We start from the raw sequence: 20,695 nt of genomic DNA on the forward strand, positions 1-20,695 counted from the left end.
ACTATGAGAGACAATCAGGGAAGACTTCCTGGAGGAGAGGTGAACTCGCAAGAAGTGGGGTCTGGGGCATTCCAGGATGGGGTGGGGAGGGGAGGACCGTGGGGAGGGTGGGTGTGAGAAGCCCCTGGATCCTGGCTGGGTCCAAGTCAGTCGGGATAGGCCGGGTTTCCTCGGGGTAACAGAGGTCTGGTCCACCTCGATGGCTTCCCACAGCAAAGGTTTATATCTTGTCTTGCCCTAGGTCCTTCGTGGACTGTGCTGGGCCCCATGACATCCTCATTCTGGGACGTGGAATATCTTGGGCCCCCTGGCAGGGGCAGGGCAGAGGGAGAATCAGGACTGGCTCTTGAATGCTCTGTCCATGAGGGACTTGGGTCACTTCTCCCATGTCATCCACCCGAGTGGGGACACAGCTTCACCTAGTTTTGGAGGGCCATCAGGGGCCTCCCTGTGCCTGCTGCGGAGTAGAAGACACGGGGCCCCGTGGGGACTGGCTCCAGCTCCCCAAGTACCAGGCTGTCCTCGGCCCCAGAGGAGGGGATGGGGCCCCTCATCAGGTGTGTGGATCCTGGGGTCCCCCTGGGACCTCGGAGCCTGCACCTTCTCCCCACTAGAGTTGAGCTCTGGCCTCAGCCCTGGGATCCATGAGGATAAGCAGCCTTGCGGCCGCAGGAAAATCACTTTATAGAAAGAAATCGGATTGAAAAATCTGCCTTGAGGTCCTGATGGGAACATTCTACTAAAACTGGCTTTGGACAGTGACATGCCATAGGGGAATGTGGGCATCCTGTGGCCGCCGATGGCTCCTGGGGAGGTCTGGCCCACGCCGGCCGTGGGCTGGCCCTCGGCCTGCTCTCCCCCAGCTCCTAAGCAGCTGCTGTCCCCCCCACGCCCAGACGGAGGGGAATTAAACACAGGGAGGGTGCTGCCCCCCCGCCCCCCGAGCTATGCCCAGAGCAGTCCTGGCCTCAGCCTTGGGAAAAGGTTCTGGAGTCTTCTAGTCCTCTGACTGGTCCCTGCTGTGTGACCTTGGGGTGACCTACGGCTCCATGCCTGTTTCTTCATCTGTGCTCGGGGACCCAACTGCATGCCAGAGGGAGCATCCGGCAGACGCAGGCGGGGCCCAAAGGAGGCTTGGAGTGGGGGTCGGGGGGGGGGGCGAAGGCCGGGTGCAGACGGGAGTGCGGAGCAAAGCTCTGGGCCCCGACGGGCTCCATGGTGAGTTCCAAGTGTCGACACGCCTTGTGAGGGGGGAGGAGGGGACGCATGCTGGAGCCCAAGGATGGGATCCCAGGTCTCAGCCCCCTTGTGCCCTGCTAGGCCGTGGTGGAGTGGGCCCAAGGGACAGAGCCTGCTGCCCCTGAGGTCCAGGAGAGACCAGGCCAGGCGCAGAGTGTGGATGGGCTGGAGAGTGTGGGGCCCCAGTATCCCGCAGCCAGTGGGCTGGGCACAGTTCCTCTTGGCCGCGTCTGCCCCCAGGTGTCTCTGAGCAGAACGAGGCAGGTGCGCTGCACCTGAAGCCCGCTCCCTTCTCCCCGCAACTTCTTGGACTCTGCCAGAAGCCTGTGGGGACGTGCTTTATGGGATTAAGGAACATGTGTGTGCAGGATGGCTGCAGGGGGCCCAAGTCCTGTGGACATCAGCAGGGAGATACCTGGCAGGGAGGGCAGCGGCTCTGAGAGTTTCTTGGGGTCCCCCACACTGTCTCTGATGTTTCCACCATTCCTCGGGGCGGGCCAACAGGGCCCAGTGGGTGGGGCGCCCCCGGTACTCGCCTCCAACACAGACTGGAGAGAGCCCTCCCTCTGCGCGGGATCCGTGGACTGGGGAGCAAGAGCTCTCCCAGGCATCCTGTTCCAGGATTCCCCACCGCATCCTGACACGCGGCTGCTTGAACACCTCCAAGGACGAGGAGCTCATTCCCTGTGGGAAATAGAGCCTGTACCCAGAGCGCAGGAATTAAGGCCCCGCGGGCTCTGAGCTCCACCTCTTAGCGAACAAACACTGTTTCATGGTCACATCTCAGGCATCCTTTGTCTGTGCCCAGACCCCAGATGCCGTGGAGCTGAGCCTTCCCAGGGCTCTCCTGCCCAACCGCTTGTTACGCAGCCTCTTCCGTTGTTGCTCTGATTGTAAATCCCACCGTGGTGTAGCTCGGAACACTGACGTTTCCCTTCCCTTTGAAAAATGCCCCCTATTTGCCCTCATGTTCGAGGGCGAGCGTGAAGGGACTGGGCAGCTTATGTCTCTCAAGGTCACCTGACAAAGTCCTTCTAGAAAGCTCACCGGACCGGTCAGGCCCCAGGATAGATCCGTGGGGCTTCCCCCAGGGCCCGCCCTCACGGCAGGCCTGCCTTCCCCTGGGAGATGGGGGTGCAGGAGGCAGTGGCCGGTGCCTCAGGCCCCTCGACGCATCCCCGTGTTTTCAAAGTCCTGGGCTTTGGGAGTCTCCAAGCGGTGTCTGGGTGACAAAAATATCAACGTACACAAATAACTGAAAATGACTGCTCAAAGTGTGCCTGAGGTCCCAAGAGCTCTGCCCATGGCCGCCAAAATGTCCCTAGAGAACATGTGGATAGCAGGCCACAGCACACCCAGGCACTGGATTACCACCGGCCAGGACTAGGAGAGCAGCCGGACCCCCGCTGCCTTGTGAATGCGCCCGAAGGCGGCAGGGCCAAGCCTCCTGGAAGCGCATCTTGATGCCCGGCACAGCCAGAGAGGGGTCGGGGAGACACCTCCCCGTGGTGGGAGGTGGGCCCAATGACGTGGGCCATTTCTATTCGGGGGGCTGGGAAAGTTCTGGAACCAGAGATGGGTGGACGAGTCTGTGTGCCGCCGCGTCCACATGCACTGGCCTGCCCAGCCCACCCCTGGGGCCTCTCCCTGGCCGCCGGTGCCGCACAGTCATCCTCCAGATCTTGGGGCTACACTCTGCAGCTTTGTGGCGTCTTCCAAAAACCCCTTAATGTGGACATCTCGGAGCCAGTTCTGCAGGACGGAAGGCCTGAGAGGTTATGAAGGGCAAGGGGGCACGGTGCCTGACCCCCAGCCCCCGTGTCCCCTCTCTACGTGAGCGCCCAGAACGGACCACAGACTGCCTGGGAAGGAACCTTCGGGGACAGAGACTGACAGAGAAACTTCCAACGGGAACAAGGTCAGGGGTCAGGCCACATCGGGAGGGGCACGCACACCGTGTCACTCCATCCTCAAACACCCAAGAGAGAGGAGCCGCCCTTATCCCCAGCTCACAGAAGGGAAAACTGAGGCATGGTCCTGGCAGCGTCCAGTGCTGCGGTCTAGATCCACCGCCCACACCACAGACCTCCAAAGCCTCGCATGGCAGAGCCAGGCCATGGTGCTGGGGACAACCTGGGTGACCGGGCCATGGTGTCTCAAGGCTGCCAGGGCCTGGGCTGAGCCCTGCAGGGGGACACAGCTGCCCAGAGTGGGAGCCCCATGTGGTTCCAGCTTTGGGCTGGGAACACGGTCAGTGAGTGGTGTCCTCTCTGGGTGCAGGGTGGACAGGGGAGCCTCATGGTCCTGAGTCTCCACCTTGTGCTCATGGCCGGGTCTGGGGACAGGCCCGGGGCTGAGCAGACGTGAGCCCCCAGCCTCTGTCGGCCTCCCTCCTGCCAAGTGCAGGGACGTGGCACGGAGCCTTGACTTGAGGACAGTTAGGTTGCAGGCTGCAGCCGCCAACCGCCCCCCACCCCCAGCATGTCTGCCCCCACCCACATCCTCCTGCCCTCTCCTGCCGCAACCCCCCCGACCCATTGCAGGGAAGGGGACCTCCCCAGCTGCCCAGCGCCTCCATTCCTAGAGCACACGCCCTGGGCCCGTCCACACTCCGTGCTGCTGGACCAGGAGGAGGGAGTGTGTGCTTCTTCCCTCCTGCCTGGGGGCGGGGGCAGGCCTCCCTCTTCCCCGGTGGCAGCTGCTGGAACTGGGACCGGCCAGGCTTAGGGCCATCTGAGACGCTTCAGCTCCTCCAGTGACCAAAATGTCCTGCGGGCCCGGGAATTGCGAGGAGGGGTGAGGCCATCCTTCTGGCCCCGACCAATCCCCCTCCCTGCAGGTAGTTTCCCGGAAATGCCAGGTCCTGCATCCTCTCTCCTCTTGCTGGGGTCCTGGGTCTGAGGCTGGCGAGTGGCCTGTCGCCTCCCACGGCACTGGCCGTGACTCAGTGTCCCTCTGTGCAAGCACAGAGCAGCGGCCAGGGGCGCGGACAGGTAGAGACCCCAGGGAACGCTTGGGGGGCACCGTTCCTCCACCATCCCCTCCCTGCCTCTTCCTGCCTCAGCTAACTCTCGAGATCAGGCCAGGCACCCACTGGCCCCATGAGAGGTCATGAGAGGCGCCAACCCCGGGGGCAGGGGTGTGTGAGGAGGTGTCTTCCAGAGCGGCCCTGGGAGGAAGGGAACTCCCTGTCCCCGGGGGCGTGCGAGGACGATCTGGAGGGAGTGCTGGGGGGCCTCAGGACCTCCCTGAACCCATGGCAGGTCCCAAACGGCTGTCTGACCACGGCAGGGGAGAGGGCAGCGGGTGAGCACCTTGGCGTGTCCCCAGACTCAATTTTCTCGGCTCAAATGCAATTTGGCAGCAAATCCAATAAGCCTGCATATCACTCAGCCGCTGCTTCGAACCCGACACTGGCAATCAGCCTGCCGCTTCGAGCCCAGAGACCCCGCAAGGCTTGGGGGCTGGGGGGCGGGAATGGGCCTGGAAGGTGCTGCTCATTCCCAGCACTGGGCACCGCACCAGCCGTTTATGCACAGCCACTCCACGCAGCAGATGGTGTGATCCCTCCACAGAGGAGAAACAGGCCCGGGACCACCGGCCTCACCACAGGGTAATAAGGGCAGGGTTAGACTCCAACCCAGCCATCTTCCCGTGGCGTGTTCACTTCTGCCTATGGACAAGGGACGGATCTGCCACTGTCCGGGTTAGGGGCCCAGTTCCCTGACAGGCACCCAGTCACGTCCTGTGGACCGGCCTTGCTGGGGACCCCGTCATTCCCGAGCACCTGCCTCGGGGACCACGTCCTGTCATGTCCCCAGGGTCTCCAGAGTTTGGCTCTGGCCTCGTGTTCAGCAAGCTCCCTGGGTCAGCAGGTTCTTGGGGCAGCTCTGGCCTCAGAGGACAGATGCTGTGTGCAAAGCAGGGTCCAAGTAAAAGGGAGGGCCAGGGATCTCCCCTTCGTCCCCATCCTGAGTGGGCCCTGTGTATGCAATGCTGTCAGGAGACACAAAGCACAGAGAGGCCCCCCTGACCTCTTGCCCTTGAGGACAGGCTCAGGTCCAGTCTCAGTGGGGGAAATCTGGGGTGACTGTCCCCAAGGCCCACATTTATGAAGCACTGACTTTGGGTCAGGCGGCAGACATGCTGGGCCGCAGGGCCCCTGCCAACAGGGCACAGAGGTCAGGCCCCCCGGAGGGGGCACAGCCAGGCCGAGGCTGATGTACCTGAGGTCTGGGGCTGGTGTGGCCCAAGCTGGGACAGGACAGCATGGGATGTGGAGGGACAGGGGCTGTTGGATGGGAGGGGGCATGGTGGTACATAGGTATCCTGCAGGTGCACTGTTGGGAGGCTCCCCAGGGGCTAATGAGGCGTGCGGGGTGGGAAAGGCCATCCAGGCTCCGGATGGGGTGGGGGATAGGCTCCAGAGGGAGAAGAGACCACCCCAGCCATTGTCCTGCCCCTTCCCAGAACATTTTTGCGGCCAACGCTGCCCTCTGCTGGTGGTATTGGAGATCGCCCCTCACTTCTGTGGCTGGCAGGATGGGGCCAGATGAGCTGTGCCCTGGGGAAGAGGCCTCCTTCCTGCTCCTGTGGTCTCTGCCATGAGCCTGGCCCTGCGTGGCCTTGGGGACACTGTCAGGATCTGCTTCTACCCGTGTGGAGAAGATGCGGGTGTCTGGGTCCAAGGTATCCCCTGGAGGCTGAATTCAAACCCCTTCAAAGACAGGCCCACCCCGTGCGTGTCCGGGGGACCGGCTCCCTGGGACGAGTAAGATGGGCAGGGGACAATGGGCCCTGGCGTCAGGCCACCGTCCCGGTGCAATTCTGGGCAGACACCACATGTGGTCCAGGATGGGTGCTGGGACTTGGGGCTGCCTGGCCCTTTAAGAGAGCCTCTAGGGGAGGGGGCCAGTTGCCCAGCAACAGGAGGGCTTGTGTGTACCTGTCGCTGGGAGACCAGAAGTGTCCTGCTGGGCACAGAGTGGCCGGGACCTGCCCCGCTGACCGTTGCCCTGACCACTGACCGTCCCTCCCCGGGGTAGCAGGGGCGGGGAGAACCATGGCGCAGATGGACGTGCTCCTGACCAAGGAGCCGGCCCCGCAGACGGTGCCGGCCTGCGAGCTGCCCCGGAAGCTGTACGATGTGGCCCGGAACACGGGTGCCCATACGTCCTCGGGCCTGGCCACTGCCGGCTTCCGCTCGGCCAAGTACCTGCCAGATGAGTGGTTCCAGAACTGCTATGCCCGCTACCACCAAGCCTTCGCTGACCGCGACCAGTCGGAGCGGCAGCGCCACGAGAGCCAGCAGCTGGCGGCGGAGACGGAGGCATTGGCCCGGCGCTCGCAGGAGGACTCCACCCGGAAGGTGGGTGCGCGGCTGCAGGACACGCACTGCTGGAAGTCGGAGCTGCAGCAGGAGGTGCTCGAGCTGGCCGCTGAGACTGACCTGCTGCTGGCCCAGAAGCAGCGGCTGCAGCGTGCCCTGGACGCCACCGCTGTGCCCTTCTCCATCGCCACCGACAACCTGCAGTGCCGTGAGCGCCGCCAGCACCCCGACCTCGTCCGTGACTTCGTGGAAATGGAGCTGCTGAAGGTGCTCCGGGAGCCACAGGCCCCATGGCCCTCCCCCGCCTCAGGGAGCGTGGCCTGCACAGGGTCGACGGGGGGTGGTTCCCCCAGGCGCGCCCACGGCGCGGGCTGACCCCAGGCGGGTGCACACAGACTCATGGAGCCCACGCCCCTCTGCACACACGGGAATACTCAGAGCACATAACCCTTGGCACACGCAGACCCGTGTGGAGCACATGCCTGGGTCCACACCCATGCACCGTGACACCAGCTCTGTTTGTAGGTTGGGGACCCACAAGGTGCTGGGGCCACAGGGTTAGGGCTCAGGCCATACAGGACGGAGGCGCTGTCCCTGACCCTGGAAGGGTGCCCAGTCTGACCTTTTCAGAGCCCAGGGCTCACAGTGGACACTGGGGGAGGCTCAGCAACTGGCAGGGTGGGCCCCAGCTTGGACCTGCTGAGTTGAGGACATCATGGCATGGGGACAGGTCCCAGTGTAGGGGTTTGAGCAGGTACGGGGGCTGGAGCTGGACCTCACATCTGCTCACCCCATCCCATGTCCAGGGCCCCTGCTCTGCCCCCACCCCAATAATTGCTCATCTTGGGGTGAGGGGGACAGAATTCACACCTGGATGTGTGTCGGGGACATTTGCCTGAGGATGGGACACTCCGAGGACACCGAGGCGAGGTCCATCCACAACCTGATGCCCCCCAGCATACGCCCCATGGATGGGACAGGGACTGAGCTGAGCCCAGTGGGGGGGGGGCACCTGAGGTCTGGGATGCAGGCAGGGCTGGCAAGTTGGGTCCTGTAGGCTCCTGCACTGAGGGGAAGTCCTATGGTCACCCTTGGGTCCCAGCACCCGCTGGGTAGACCCTTGGGGCATCCTAGCTCATGCAATTAAACCTGCGCCTGAGCTCCTGAAGGCCGAGTGCCCCATAGCTCCCCCTCCCTGATGCCTGTGGTGGAAATCCAGGCCCAGCCCAGTATTCAGGTGCTGCTGGGTGAGGGTGGGATGGAGGTCACCTTCATACCCCAAGGCTTCCCCACTCCAAGCTCAGCAGGACCTGTCCTTGGGGGAGCCTCACAAGCATCAGGGAATGACACAGTCCAGTCCTCTGCTCCAAGACCCTCTCAGATCCTGGGGGCCTTACTTGTGACCTGTAGGCTGTGGGCGTTCCTGGGAGATGCAGGGCACCCCCTGCATGCTCCAGGCTCAGCCCAGAACCTTGAGTACCCCCTCTCCCAGCCCCAATGCCCTCCTCGGTCCCCCTCCACCTCAACCCCACACTCAGCTGCTCAACGAGCTTCCAGGCCTCTGGCTGCAGCCCCCTGGGCCCTTAACCAAGAGACACCCCCCTCCCCCTCCCTAAGCATTACCCCACCTTCCCAATGTGAAAACATGAACAATGGTCCAGGTACAGGGAAACAGACCCTGGGTTTAGAGCCAGATGGAGGTAAAAGTCTAAATGGGGGTAGCGGACTGTTTATGCACAGAAAACAGGGCCATCGCAGAAGCAGAAAGGCACACAAGTTCCCCCTTAAAGGCCAGAGGAGAGAGCCTGCCTTCTCTGAGCCCAGGGCCCTTGCCGGGAGGGCACATGGTTCCCAGGGGCCCAGGGGCCCAGGGATTTGTTGGCCACCCTGCCTGGGGGCAGGCGGCAGGGATGGCCCCTAGAGCCCAGGGGCTGCTAGGTGGGTGCCAGGTAAGTGGGAGCTGGCCCTAGTGCCCCCCAGAAAAAACCCTGCACTCTGCCACACCAAACAGAATATTCCAAAGCCCAGAACAAACCCAGTGAAAAAGAGCGGGGCTCCTCCCTCCAGCCTCCCGGGAAAGAGATAGGGGTCGACTAGCTGGCTGTGGGGCCCAACCAAGTACAGCCAGGGCCAGATGTTGGCCTAGGCACTGAAGGGGCTGACCATGGGCCCACACCGGCCTGGCCCTCCTCAGATCCTCACCAGGGAGTGGGGTCTTCTCCCCCAGGAAGCCGAGCTTATCCGCAACATTCAGGAGCTCCTCAAAAGGACCATAACGCAGGCCGTGAACCAGATCCGGTGGGTCTCGGTGGTTGCACACCTGCCCCGTCTCCTCACCCCTTGGGCTGGCTCTGGGCAGGAAGTTGGGGTGAGCAGGCTGGGAGTCTCAGAGAGGTGGGGGCTTGTCCTGGGTCTCAGCCAGGAGGATGGGGGAGGTAGGGGCAACTGGTGGGGGTGCAGACTCCTGCATGGCCTGGGGACCTGGGCATCCAGAACCCAGGCCAGCCTTTCAGGGCCGGGAACATCTGCTCCTGGACGCTGTTGGCCAGGCAGAGCCTGGGTGGCCCGAGGACCCCTGTCCTTGACAGATGAGGTGGCCTGGTTCACAGTGGAGAAGGGGGTGTGTGCTTGCTCCTGGGGTGGTACCCAGTGCCCCCTCCACAAACGCAGACCCTGCCCGCCCCAGGCTGAACCGAGAGCACAAGGAAACGTGTGAGATGGACTGGTCTGACAAGGTGGAGGCCTACAACATTGACCAGACATGCGCGCTCTACCACAACCAGAGCACGGAGGTGCAGTTTCACCCGCACTCAGCCAAGTTCGAGGAGAGGTGGGCCACCTCCGCCCCAGCCCCTTCCAGGGAGCCCCCCCAAACCCCGGTGCCCACCCGGTGCCTGTGCTCCTGAGCCCTGTACTGGGGACCGTCCCCCAGCCCCCCGCCCCTGACGCTCTCGCACGGAGGGCCTTGTGTGCAGCTCCTCTGCCCACAGGCTGGGCAGGTGAGCAAGGACCCCCGCGCAAGCACCCCGCACGCCCAGCTCACCGGGGACTGAGGGGTTACCTGCAGCTCCTCGGGTGGCCGGCAGGGGGCGCGCAGCCACCACGCCGCGGGGCGCGGGGGGGCGCGAGGGGGCACAGGGCCGCGGTGCCGCGCTGGGGGTGCTGACTCGTGCGGGCGCAGTGGTCTCGGGGCGCGGGGCGCGCGGGAGGGCCGGGTCGCAGGAGCCGTCCGCAAGCCGTGCCCGCCCGCAGCGCCTCCACGCCCGAGACGTGGGCCAGGTTCACCCAGGACAACCTGCACCGTGCGGAGCGCGAGCGCCTGGCCTCGGCCAACCTGCGGGTGCTCGTCGACTGCATCCTGCGGGACACGGCCGAGGACCTGCGGCTGCAGTGCGACGCCGTGAACCTGGCCTTCGAGCGCCGCTGTGAGGAGCTGGAGGACGCGCGCCATAAGCTGGAGAACCACCTGCACAAGGTGAGGTCCTCGCCCCGCCAGGCCACGCCCAGACTCGGCCCGGCCCCTCCCCACAAGGCTCCGCCCCACCAGACCACGCCCAGGCACGGCCCCTCCCCGTAAGGCCCCGCCCCTGACCCAGTCCCGGCCCAGCCCCACCCAGGCCAAGACGCGTCCCTCGCCCTACTCCAGCCCCTCCCAGCTACCGACCTTTCAGGCCCGATCCGCGCCCCTAGGCCCCGCCCCCAGGCCCCACCAGGGCCGTCCCCACCCAGGCCACGTCTGGTCCCTCGTCTCACCCAAAACCCGGCCAGGTACCGTCCCATCAAGCCCCGCCCCCGTACACCCGCCCACTCCTCACCCCCCAGCCCTGCTCCTTGTGGACCAGCCCCGCCCCTGGCTAGGTCACAACCTGGCCGGACCAGGCCTTCTATCCTGTCCAGCCTGAGGGCTCCAGGCACCCACTCCTCCCTGGGCCCTCACTAAGCCAATACAAAACTAGGTGACACTGGGGGTTGCTGTCAGGCAAGAGCAAGAGAGAAGGTGGCAGGAGGTGGCCAGGCCTACTAGGGCTCTGACCCTGGGCTCTCAGGGTGCCCTTTGCTGCAGCCATGTCTCTCTGGTTCTTCACCAGGGTTGGGGCCCAGTAACCAGCAGGGTGGGGGCCGGGGGGGCGCTCAGGCCAGAGCTGCTGGACCCCAGGCTTTGCAGCCCCACCCCGGCCCTCTGGGTGTCCTTGGTGGGGCCGAGAGGGCCGAACACATCTTCCTGCCTCCATATGTCCCCCCAAGTCCATGGACAGGGCCGGGGGTGCGGTGGGGGTCACGGCAACTCCCCCAGGGACCGTCCTGTTTGCAGACGCTGCGGGAGATCACGGACCAGGAGCACAACATAGCCATGCTGAAGCAGGCCATCAAGGACAAAGAGGCGCCCCTGAAGGTGGCTCAGACCCGTCTGTACCAGCGCTCGCACAGGCCCAACGTGGAGCTGTGCCGGGATGCCGCGCAGTTCAGGTGCCCGCCAGGGCTGTGGCTCAGGCAGTCCTGAGGACAGGCTTGCTTGTGTCCCCCTCAGCCCAGCCCCCTTGGCCTCTGGGCCCCACGAACACCCTGCCCCCCGCCCACACAACTAGACGCGGATGTGCCTTTCAGGGCCCTGAGTGTCACGGACAGCGTGGCACTTCCTGCCTCACCCTGTGCTGTGTGGTCTTGCTGGCAATGGATCTCAGGGTCTGAGAGGCTGAGCCCCCGACGCCCCCGGCTGCCATGCCCATGCCGCCTCGGGCCCCCCATCCAGACCCCCCATGGCATGGGTGGCCCCTTGGTCCTGGCTCAAAGCCGAGGCGGGATGGGGTCTCTGGTGTTTCTGCCCTTGTTGGCAGAATCCCCCCGCATGGCTCCCTCCCTGCCCTCAGCACACGCAGGGGACTGGGGCCTTGGGCAGCACCAGGAGTCCGTCTGGCCTGCCTCCAGGTTCCAGGAACATAGGGACCCAGGAGCCTCCGCGCTCCACCAGCATTGCATCTAACTGCAGCGGGTGTCACTGAGCTCAGCCCTACACAGTGCTGCCTATGTGGGCTCTTCTGGCTGGGCCGGGGATGGGGGTGGCAGCAGAAGTCCCAGCTCAGGCCCAGCGCGGTGGCCCTGTGGGGCTGTGGGCTGAGAGCACGAGGCACGCCCTCTCCCACCTGCTGCGGGACCCGTGTGGCATACTGGCCCGGCCCACTCCATGTGGCTGGCAGGTCTCCCTTTGGACTTTCAGGTCCTCCTGTGGCCCTGCAGCTGGCCTGGGACCCCTTGCCAGGGCTCCCAGGCCTTGCCTGTCCCAGCCTGGAGGCCCCAGCTCACGCCTTCCTCCCCGGCCCCCCAGGCTGGTGAGCGAGGTGGAGGAGCTGAACACGTCCCTCGCAGCGCTGAAGGAGAAGCTTCTAGAAGCCGAGCAGTCACTACGCAACCTGGAGGACACGCGCATGCACCTGGAGAAGGACCTGGCCGTCAAGACCAACAGCCTCTTCATCGACCGCCAGAAGTGCATGGCCCACCGTGCCCGCTACCCCACCATCCTGCAGCTGGCCGGCTACCAGTGACCGGGGCTGGCACCACGGCGGGTGCCTCTGCAGCCTGGCTGGACGTGGGCAGGGACTGTCCCCAGGCCCCCCAATAAAGAGTGTATTGGCTTTCTACTTGTCGGCGTGGTTCTGGGTGGAGGTGCCGCAGCCTGGGCGGGTGGGCTTTACCTACGGACCTCCTGCCCAGGCCAGTGGGAGGTGGGGGTTCAGAGCCTTTGCAGGGCAGTTCCTGCTGCCTGTGGTGGCCTCGGTTCCCCCCTGGAGAGGACTGTAGAGGCCCCTGCATTGCTCACCGCGACCCAGTGCCCCCACACCCCCACCAGCGCTCCGAGCCTGCTGAGCCTCGGATGGGGGCCCTCTGTCTGCCTGAGCTGCCCGCAGGACCCCGCAGAGGAAGCGTCCCCTCCTGCCACCGTGGAAGCCACAGCTGTCGTCACCTCAGCCATGACCAAAGCCCCAGCTTTCTCCTCCGTGTGCCCTGGACGCTGTCCCTGTGCGGCTGGCTGGCTCTGCCCCAAGGGACTGGGCCGGGGGTTGTGAGCTTCTGCTGCAGGGTGCCAGACAGAAGTCCCCTGGGGCCTCTCCCTGCCACCTTGCCCTGACAGTGGGAGGGCACCCAGGAAGACAGATGCCTGGAGACTCTGAGCCAGGGGTGGGGGGGCCCCCGTTCTCAGGCACCTCGGTCACCTTGGGTGGCCAGTGTCCTGTCCGGCCTCTCCTTAACCAGAGGGTGAGTCAGGCTGGGGTACGGTGCTCCCAGTGCCACCTGTTCATGCACCATCCCTCACCCCTCACCTCCATGAAGGAGGGCCCTGCGAGCGCCCACCCCACCCGGGGCACACAGCTTCCAGTCCCTGTCCGCCTGTGCAGGGCAGTTCAGGAGCAGAACTCAGGGAGCGTCCAGCCCCTGCCCCCTGCGACAGCTGCCAGGGGACTGAGGGGCAAGGTGGGTGCTGAGCACAGCTCATTGTCTCTCGGATGGGCTGGGGGCCCCGGGCTGAGAGCACGCGGGACAGACCCGGGGCTGCCAGCTGGCCGTTCGTTGTCTCTGGTTGTGTCATGGCTGCCGGGGTCTGGAAGGTTTGTCCCCCTGTAGAGACGATCCACCAGACCATGGAGCTGAGGGACGGCTTCCCGGGATTCTGGCCCCCGCTGCCCGGCCAGGCTCGTAGGAAAGGTGAGGCCACGACACAGCCCGGGGTTCTGCCTCAGAGACCTTGACCCTTCTGGGCTCACAGTGGCACAGCTGTGGACCCAGGCCCTGAGGCCAACAGGGCCCTGGGGAGGGAGAGCAGGGTCACATCAGGCCACCAGAGCCGCTGGAGGGGTCCTGCATGGCAGGATCCATCAGGGGACAGGGTCCCAGGGCGCTGGGCAGGGCAAGCGTGGTGCGGGTAATGGAAGGAGAAGGTCTGGGGCCGCAGTGTCACCCCTCTCTGCTCCCTACTGCAAGCCCCCTGGTGACCCAGGGCTACCCCAGCACCGCTAGGTTACCCCTGGCTTCCACGGGTTCCCTGTTTGTGGAGACCTCCAGCCTGGCTGCAGTCACTCTCACAATGAGTGAGTGACCCCGCAGGGTGCCCGGGTCCGGAGCCCCCGTCCATTCCTTACAGGACCCCCTGCGTGGCCCCACTGAATGGAGTCTGTGGTGATAGGCACTTGGCCTCACCCCCGGCCCCCATGCTAGGGCTGCTGCTGCTGCTGCTGCTGCTTTGGGGGCCGTGTGGGCACCTTGTCCCTCCCCCCAGGCTCGAGTTGGTGGTCAGTGCGGCCTTCCTGCGCTGCAGTGGGCTGGAGGCAGGGAGGGAGCCCCGCCCCGCTGTGGGCGATGCTGTGGCCCCCTGGGGGCCACTGACCCGTGGGGCCGTGACGCTCAGCCACGCTCCCGTCGTCACGGAGATGTCAGGCGGCGTGTCTGAGGACGGCTATTTCTGTCCAGGCCCTCCCGCCACCTGCTGAGTCACCCTCAGCCCCTGCTGACCACCTGCACCTCAGTGAACACTGGGCAGCCGGGGGACCCACCCAGACCGCAGGGACCCCAGGCTTCCTTCCAGGACCTCCACCCTACAACCTGCCCCTCTGGAGGCACCCCACATACTAGGCAAATTTAGCTCCCTGTCCCCTCCCCTAAGGGACACACAGTGACTTCCCATCTCCTGGGGAGGCTCAGGACAAGGGATGCTGGGGCCCACAGTGGGGCCAGAACTCGCCCAGACCCCCAGGGGCAAGGCTCTTCCTGCTCCCACCTGCCACAGGGGATGCCCCCAGCCACTGCTGAGCCCATCGATGTCCATTTTATAGGTGGGGAAACTGACGCTCGGATGCAGGGAACCGCAGAGGTCGGGCCTGTGATCCTTTCCAGTGCCCGAGAGGCCGGAGTGAGACTGCCGCCCCCACCTGCCCTGGGCCCAGGCTCTCACAGGGACGCCCCGCTGGGAAGTAGGGGCCACGTATGGGCCTCCAGGAGAGGCTCTTGCGAAGCTGCCTGGTCTCAGAGCCAAGCCCGCACCTGGCACACGCTGACAAGGTGTGGGGCCCTGGGAAGCATGCAGGGATCCAGTGGTGATGTCTGTCAAGGGCAGGTCCCTGGCCTCACCTGACCTCTCCCCCAGACCAGGGGGCACGGCCCAGGCAGCTGTGGGGCTTGGGGTTCGGTTGGGGCCCCTCCTCCTCATACGCGGACCCCCTCTGCTCCCCCACCAGGCTCTGGTATGGACGGCAGCCTCTGGCCTCCTGCTCTTCCTGGGGCTGCATGTAAGGGCCTGGCCCAGCCTGGGGCCTCCCCAACGTCCCTGGGTGTAGTGCTGCTGCCCCGCCCGGCCCCCTGCTGTCCCCCACCGAACTGGGGAGCTGTGGGGGCTGCTGCCCCGCGTGCATCCCACTGTGGACATCTCCATCCTCAAAGGTGAGTGTCTGTGGGGAGGCACCCCCACCCCAGGCCTGTTCCCGTGAGGACACCCCACGCTGGGGGGCGGGGCAAGAGAGCCCTGATGGAGGCAGCTGGGCCCCTGTGGGCAGGACACTGGACACCTACCTCTGGCTCCTGGCAGCTGCAGAAAGGGGGAAGCGAGGCAGCCTGGGCAGGGGGCTGTGGCAGAAGGGCGCCTGAGGTCCTCTGTCCTGTTCACCCACCTGCAGCGGTGCCCTAGGCCCAGTCTCCAGGGGAGGCTGGAGGGAGGCCCCAGGTCCCCTCTGGAAGGACGCCAGCTACACAAGCCCTCATCCTAGGGCACTGGGCAGCACTGCCCTTAGCTGGACCTGCCAAGCTCCCAGCCTCACGTCCTGTACAGACCAGGGCAGACCATCCTCTGGCAGCTCCTGCTGTCCCTGCCACCCCCGCTGCCCCTCCTGTTCCCATGCGGCAGGTGGTTGAAACCCCAGAAGAGATGCAGACTGGGGCCGTGACTTCTCCTGGCCCCCTGTGACCCCGGACCCCATGCCCTGACCCCTCGTCCCTTCTCCTCCTGCAGGTGAGAAGGGCGAACCAGGGGTCACCGGTCCCTCCGGCAGCAACGGGAAGGAGGGTCTGCCAGGCGCCCGTGGCTTCCAGGGCCACAAAGGCCAGAAGGGGCAGGCAGGGCCACCGGGCTCCCTGTGTCCACGCACCTGCGCGTCCTTCTCGGTGGGCCAGCAGGAGGGCCTGCACAGCACTGACCGCTTCATCGCAGAGCTGGTGAACCTGGATAAGCCTTTACCTGCCGTCTGGCCGCTTCCTGCGTGCTGTGCCGGGCGTCTACTTCCTGAGCCTCAGCGTGCACACGTGCAACCACAAGAGACCTACCTGCACATCATGTGCCACGGGCGGGCCGCCGCTGTGCCGTACGCCAGCCCAGAGAGCACAGTGTCACGCAGACCCAGAGCTGCTGCTGCCACTGGCCACTGGCGATGCCGTCCGGGTGCGCGTGTTCCAGCGTGACCGCAGCAACGCCATCTATGGCGAGCACAGCGACCTCTGCATCACCTTCAGCAGCCACCTGGTCAAGCCGGCCACGGAGCTCTAGCCCTCCCCGGCTCGCCATGCCACAGATAGCCCAGCCCAGCCAGCCGTGTCTGAGCTCCGACTGTGTACAGTGATGGCGCAGAGTGCCAGGGATACAGCTAGAGCTGGACGGACATGGGGCCCCCCAATGGGGGTGCGCGCAGACTGGGCATCCACACCGAGATGATTGGGAGGGAGGCCTGCGGGTCCTGGCGTGGGGGGCCATCCATTCTGCTTGTACAGAGCTGAGCCCGGCACCGGGGCTGCGGACACGTTTGCAGAGCTCCTGCTGTGGACACTGTAGACATGGGCGGCCCCTGGAGACATGGTCTGCTCAGGGCCGACTCCGCCAAGAAACACATAGAACCCCGGGGTGTAGGAGGGTAGCCAAGGACCTGAGACAGGACGGCGTCTAGCAGGGGGGGGTGTGGTCCTGGGCCAGAGGGGAGAGTCTCGTCCTCGGGGTGAACACAGGGCCCAGTGTCCCCTCATCTGTCCAGATGGTGGAGGAAGATGGCCCCTCGAGGTGCAGCCCTGAGCCCGGGGGAGCCCGACACTCCAGTGTCACCGTGTAGTTTGATGAAGCTGAAATTAGGGCCTGGCAGAGACAGAGCCTCTCTTAGGCTGCACGCCTCCCCCACTGCAGGCAGGGGTGAAGCTGGAGGGTGGCGCGTTCACTCCACAGCAGGGCTCCATCCACCTCCTGGGGCCGCTGTGAGTCCGTTCCTTTTCTGGCTTGTGCCCCTGCCTGGGCCTTCTGCCCAGCCCCTCCTGTGCCCCATCACCACCGCCTCCTCCCTGGACCTCCCCCACGTCTCCTCCTGCAGCTGCTCCCTCCTGAGCAAGGATCCTGGGGCAATGAGACCACGGAGGCCGTGGCCAGAGCAGCGTCTGGCATCTGTGGAACCCCACAAGCTGGATGAGGTCCTGGGCTGTGGCGAAGCGGCTGGAGCTGCACAAGGGCTGCACTGGGCAGGAGATGTTGGAACCTTCTAGAAGGAAGGCCTAAGGCCGCAGGACAGGACACAAGAGGAGGCAGAGGCGGCTGCCAGAGGCCCCAGAGCCCTTTCCTTTGTTGGGTGTACCAAGAGCACCCACAGGCCTGGCCTGGGGCCTCATGGGTGCCACCAGCTGCCAGAGGTGGGGTTCCCTCCGTCCTCGTTCATGCCAGAACCCCCCCAAAGAGCACCCAGCCCAGCATGAGATAAATTCCCTATACCCACCGGGCCTGGCAGACCCCTGGGAAGGTGGTGCTGAGCGTGGGGAAGGGGAGGTCATCAGGGATCATTGTCTCAGACACACATTCGGGGCTTCTCCTATCCCAGGACAGAGGAGACACTGCGGCCCAGCAAGGGTGTATAGAACCTCTAAGTGTGTATGGTGTAGGGCGCTGGCCCCCCAGGGGCTGGGCTACCCCCACCAAGTATGGCCCTGGACAGAGAAAGGGGGCCTCACTGAGGAGGGGCTGCTGGGATCCCCTTTGTTGTCCACACCAGGCCTGTCTGCAGGGGGAAGGTCTCCCTGCCAGCAGTCCACCCTGTGGGCAGGTCTTGAAGCCTCTTGAGCAGTGGGTACGACCCACGGGCACACCTGGGGCCCCAGTAGAAGACCCTCCCTCCATAGGTCCTACAGCCCATTGCGGCCAGTGGGGGGTCCCACGGGCATGGGTTCCTGTCACTCCAAAGTGCCGGCCCAGGCCTCCCACGCTGGGTCCATGTTTGCCCCAGACAGGGTCCTGACCTGAGGAAGTCATCAACTAGGAGGTCGGCACCAGCAGGGGTCTGTACCCCAGGGGGCAGCCCATGGGGGCTTAGCAGGGACTCCTGTCCCCCAGGAGCACACCAGCCCGAGCAGGCCCTACTGGCGTACGTGGCAGGTGTCAGCCAAGGACACAGGACAGGGGGGCCAGGATGGGCATCCCAGGCTGCTGGACGGCGGGACCATTGGAACTATGGAGCTGTGGGAAGTGGCAGCCCTGGGCCCCCGACCTGTGATGCCAAACTGGCCAGACCTGCAGACTGAATTTTGACCTCTGGCCGTGCCCTTCTATGGCTGCAACAACCGGACACAGCCAGGGTGGCGGCAATGGGCAGGGCCCTCAGGAGCAGCTCAGAGCGCTGTGGGGTGGGGGGCAGGGGCTGCAGGGGCAGAGAGGGCCTGGTGGCAGGACCAAACCACCCAAAGAGAAAAGGGGCACCTGTGAGAGGACTGGAAGGACCCGGCCCCCCTCCCCCCTCCCCCCCAGAGGCGGACTACCAGCGTGCAGCAGGCCAGGTGGGCCAGAAGGAAGGCTCTGTCTTCCCAGCTTGCCCTGTGGCCTCCGCTCCCACATCAGCAGCATGGGGAGGACGACAGGTCAGGTCTCAGAGCGGCCGTGGCCAAGAGGTGCCCGGGTCCAGGGCGGTCTGCTGACCTGGTGGCCTGAATCCAGCTGTTCCCGGAGCCCAGGCAGGGAGGTGCTGGGACACAGTGGCAGAGCCTCTGGGGTTGGGCCCTGGTATCAGCTGCTAACCCAGAAGGCCAGGATGGGTTGGGCCCTGAAGGGCGTCTGAGAGCCCCCGGGCGCTGAGGCCAGGACAAAATGCCGGCATCCCCCCCAACACACACCCCCTCCAGGTTCATTTATTTTTTAAAAAGGAACAACTGACCCCAGGGTGCAGTCCACATCCCAAAATGGCCAGGCTGAGCGGTGCGGCTGCAGGTCTGGGTGGGAGGCCACGGCTGCCCTGAGCACGTGGGGAGCAGAGAGGAAAGAGCCGGGCGGGCGTAGCATGCCAGAAGCGCCGGCCATCTGTCTACAGCAGAATCACGACTACGGGCGCCCTGGCGGGAAGCTGTCAGCGACGTAGCCCTGCCACAGGCCCCCAAGAGGGAGCTCCCATCAGGAGCCCGTGACCCACAGAAGTCTGCCGGTTTAGTGGATTCTAGTAAAACCTCCTTTTAAAAAAAAAAAAACCGAGGTGAGATCCACATAACGGAGGCTCGACCACCTCACAGTGAACGATTCAGTGGCATTTCGCCCATTCCCGGTGCAGAACCACCAGCACCTCCATCTGGTTCTGGAGAGTTCTCGTCCCTCCAGAGTGACCCCGAGCCCTCCCCGGCCCCTGGCAACCCCTGATCTCATTGTGTCCCTGGATCTGCCTCTTCTGCACACTTCCCAGAAATCGGATTCCCATGCCGCGTGGCTCTGCCTGTGGCCTCTGAACGTCGCGTCTTCCAGTTGGGGCCATGCTGTAGCGCGTGTGAGGGCCCTGTCCCACTGTGTGGATGGACCACGGGTTGTCCATGCGAGGGCTGGTGAGCTGTCACGGATAGTGCTAGTAGGAACATTTGTGAACAAAACCCACTTTCTTAGTTTTGCAGACTAACGCCGGACACAACCTGGAAAAGGGAATAGACAGGATTCTAGAACATTCTGACCCAGCCGAGGAGATGCTGAAGCAGAACCTGAAGATACAGTAGTGAGCACCACGGCAGAGGCCAAGGGGACCCCGAGGACTAGAGTGGCCGGTGTGTTCACAAGTCTGGGGGCTGTGACGCCTCCACACTACGGATACCCCATGAGCTAACGCACATGCCCGTGGAACAAAAGAGCCAGTAGAGACACGGCCACAGAGAACACGTGGGACGCACCCTAACCACAGGGGACCCACTCAGGCTATCCGTCAATGATGAATGGACAAAATGTGGTCCATCTGCACAACGGAAGTTTCCTCAGGACACGCCAGTGCGGGCTCCATGGGGGTTGGGGGCACCCTTGAGGGCAGCGGTCAGACAAGCCTGTCACAGGGAGACAAACTCGGCGGGCTTCCCCTTCTCCAAGCCCCTCCTGCAGTCAGATCCCCTCCACCACGGTCGGTGGAGGTCCCCAGGGGCAGGGCGGGTGGGGCGTCGGCGGTTCCTGGGCACGAGCTTCGGTTTGGGAAGATGGAAAAGCCCCGTGGACAGACGGTGGTCGTGGTCCCTCGGCAGCGTAACGCACTGTGCGCCCCTGAGCTGCGCACCGGGAGCCAGGGAGGGGTGCGCTCTCTATGACATGTGTTCGGCCACAGTTGAAAATACGTGAAAATATTTCGCGCGTCTGTGGACGGGGAAAGACTTCTCCATCCAAAAACGGACGTGGAAGCATTTCCCAGACAGCTGAGTGTCAGGCTGACTCCGTAAAAATAGCAAACACCAAGCCCAAAACCCAAACGTAAGACACAGGACGCTCGAGAGCGGAGGGGGCACGACTCGTCAGCGTCAGCGTGGGAAGGAGTGAGAACCATCCTGTCCCCAGGGCAGGCCGCGCCCACACACACGCCTTCACAGGCTGCCTGGTCACCACCGTCATCCGTCCCCCTCGGGCGATCCAGGCGGATGCTGCAGCTCCGCCGGGCCCCAGCAGGGTGGCCGCAGAGGACACATGGCTGGACCCTCCATTCAGGGGGCCAGGGAGGCCACGGCCAGGTGTCAGAAGGGGGAGGCCCCAGGTAACGGCAGCCTGTCTCCTGGGATGCCCATCTCCTACCCCATTGCGACACCAGCCACAGAGCAGACCCCGGTCTGGTTCTAGGGAGACCATGGTGTGTTTGCTGGGCGTTGAGTCAGGAGGGAGGGAGGAGACCACACAGCACAGGCTGG

The 20,695-nt window shown here is 64.7% G+C and overlaps 2 protein-coding genes across 3 annotated transcripts; both read left to right on the plus strand.

The window, feature by feature from the left end:
- The first annotated feature begins 6,166 nt into the window (after positions 1 to 6,166).
- Positions 6,167 to 12,204, plus strand: TEKT4 (tektin 4). Of its 2 annotated transcripts, none has more exons than XM_004750822.3 (6): positions 6,167 to 6,835; positions 8,796 to 8,866; positions 9,255 to 9,398; positions 9,821 to 10,043; positions 10,881 to 11,035; positions 11,892 to 12,204. In XM_004750822.3, the coding sequence occupies exons 1-6, from the start codon at positions 6,302 to 6,304 to the stop codon at positions 12,106 to 12,108; spliced, it is 1,344 nt and encodes a 447-aa protein (XP_004750879.1). In that variant the 5' UTR covers positions 6,167 to 6,301; the 3' UTR covers positions 12,109 to 12,204. The 2 variants fall into 2 exon arrangements, with proteins under 2 accessions (XP_004750879.1, XP_004750880.1); XM_004750823.3 differs by having other exon boundaries at positions 6,167 to 6,607.
- A 2,338-nt stretch (positions 12,205 to 14,542) lies between these two features.
- On the plus strand, positions 14,543 to 16,091 carry C1QTNF8 (C1q and TNF related 8). Its single transcript, XM_004828339.1, is given in 7 exon segments — positions 14,543 to 14,617; positions 14,794 to 14,844; positions 14,893 to 14,995; positions 15,561 to 15,774; positions 15,776 to 15,858; positions 15,861 to 15,943; positions 15,945 to 16,091. Coding segments are annotated over 7 exon segments (756 nt in total).
- The last annotated feature ends 4,604 nt before the right edge of the window (positions 16,092 to 20,695 follow it).

This window comes from Mustela putorius, unplaced genomic scaffold (assembly GCF_011764305.1).
Source record: "Mustela putorius furo isolate JIRA1106 unplaced genomic scaffold, ASM1176430v1.1 tig00004007_pilon_pilon_pilon, whole genome shotgun sequence".
NCBI classification, from domain to species: Eukaryota; Metazoa; Chordata; class Mammalia; order Carnivora; family Mustelidae; genus Mustela; species Mustela putorius.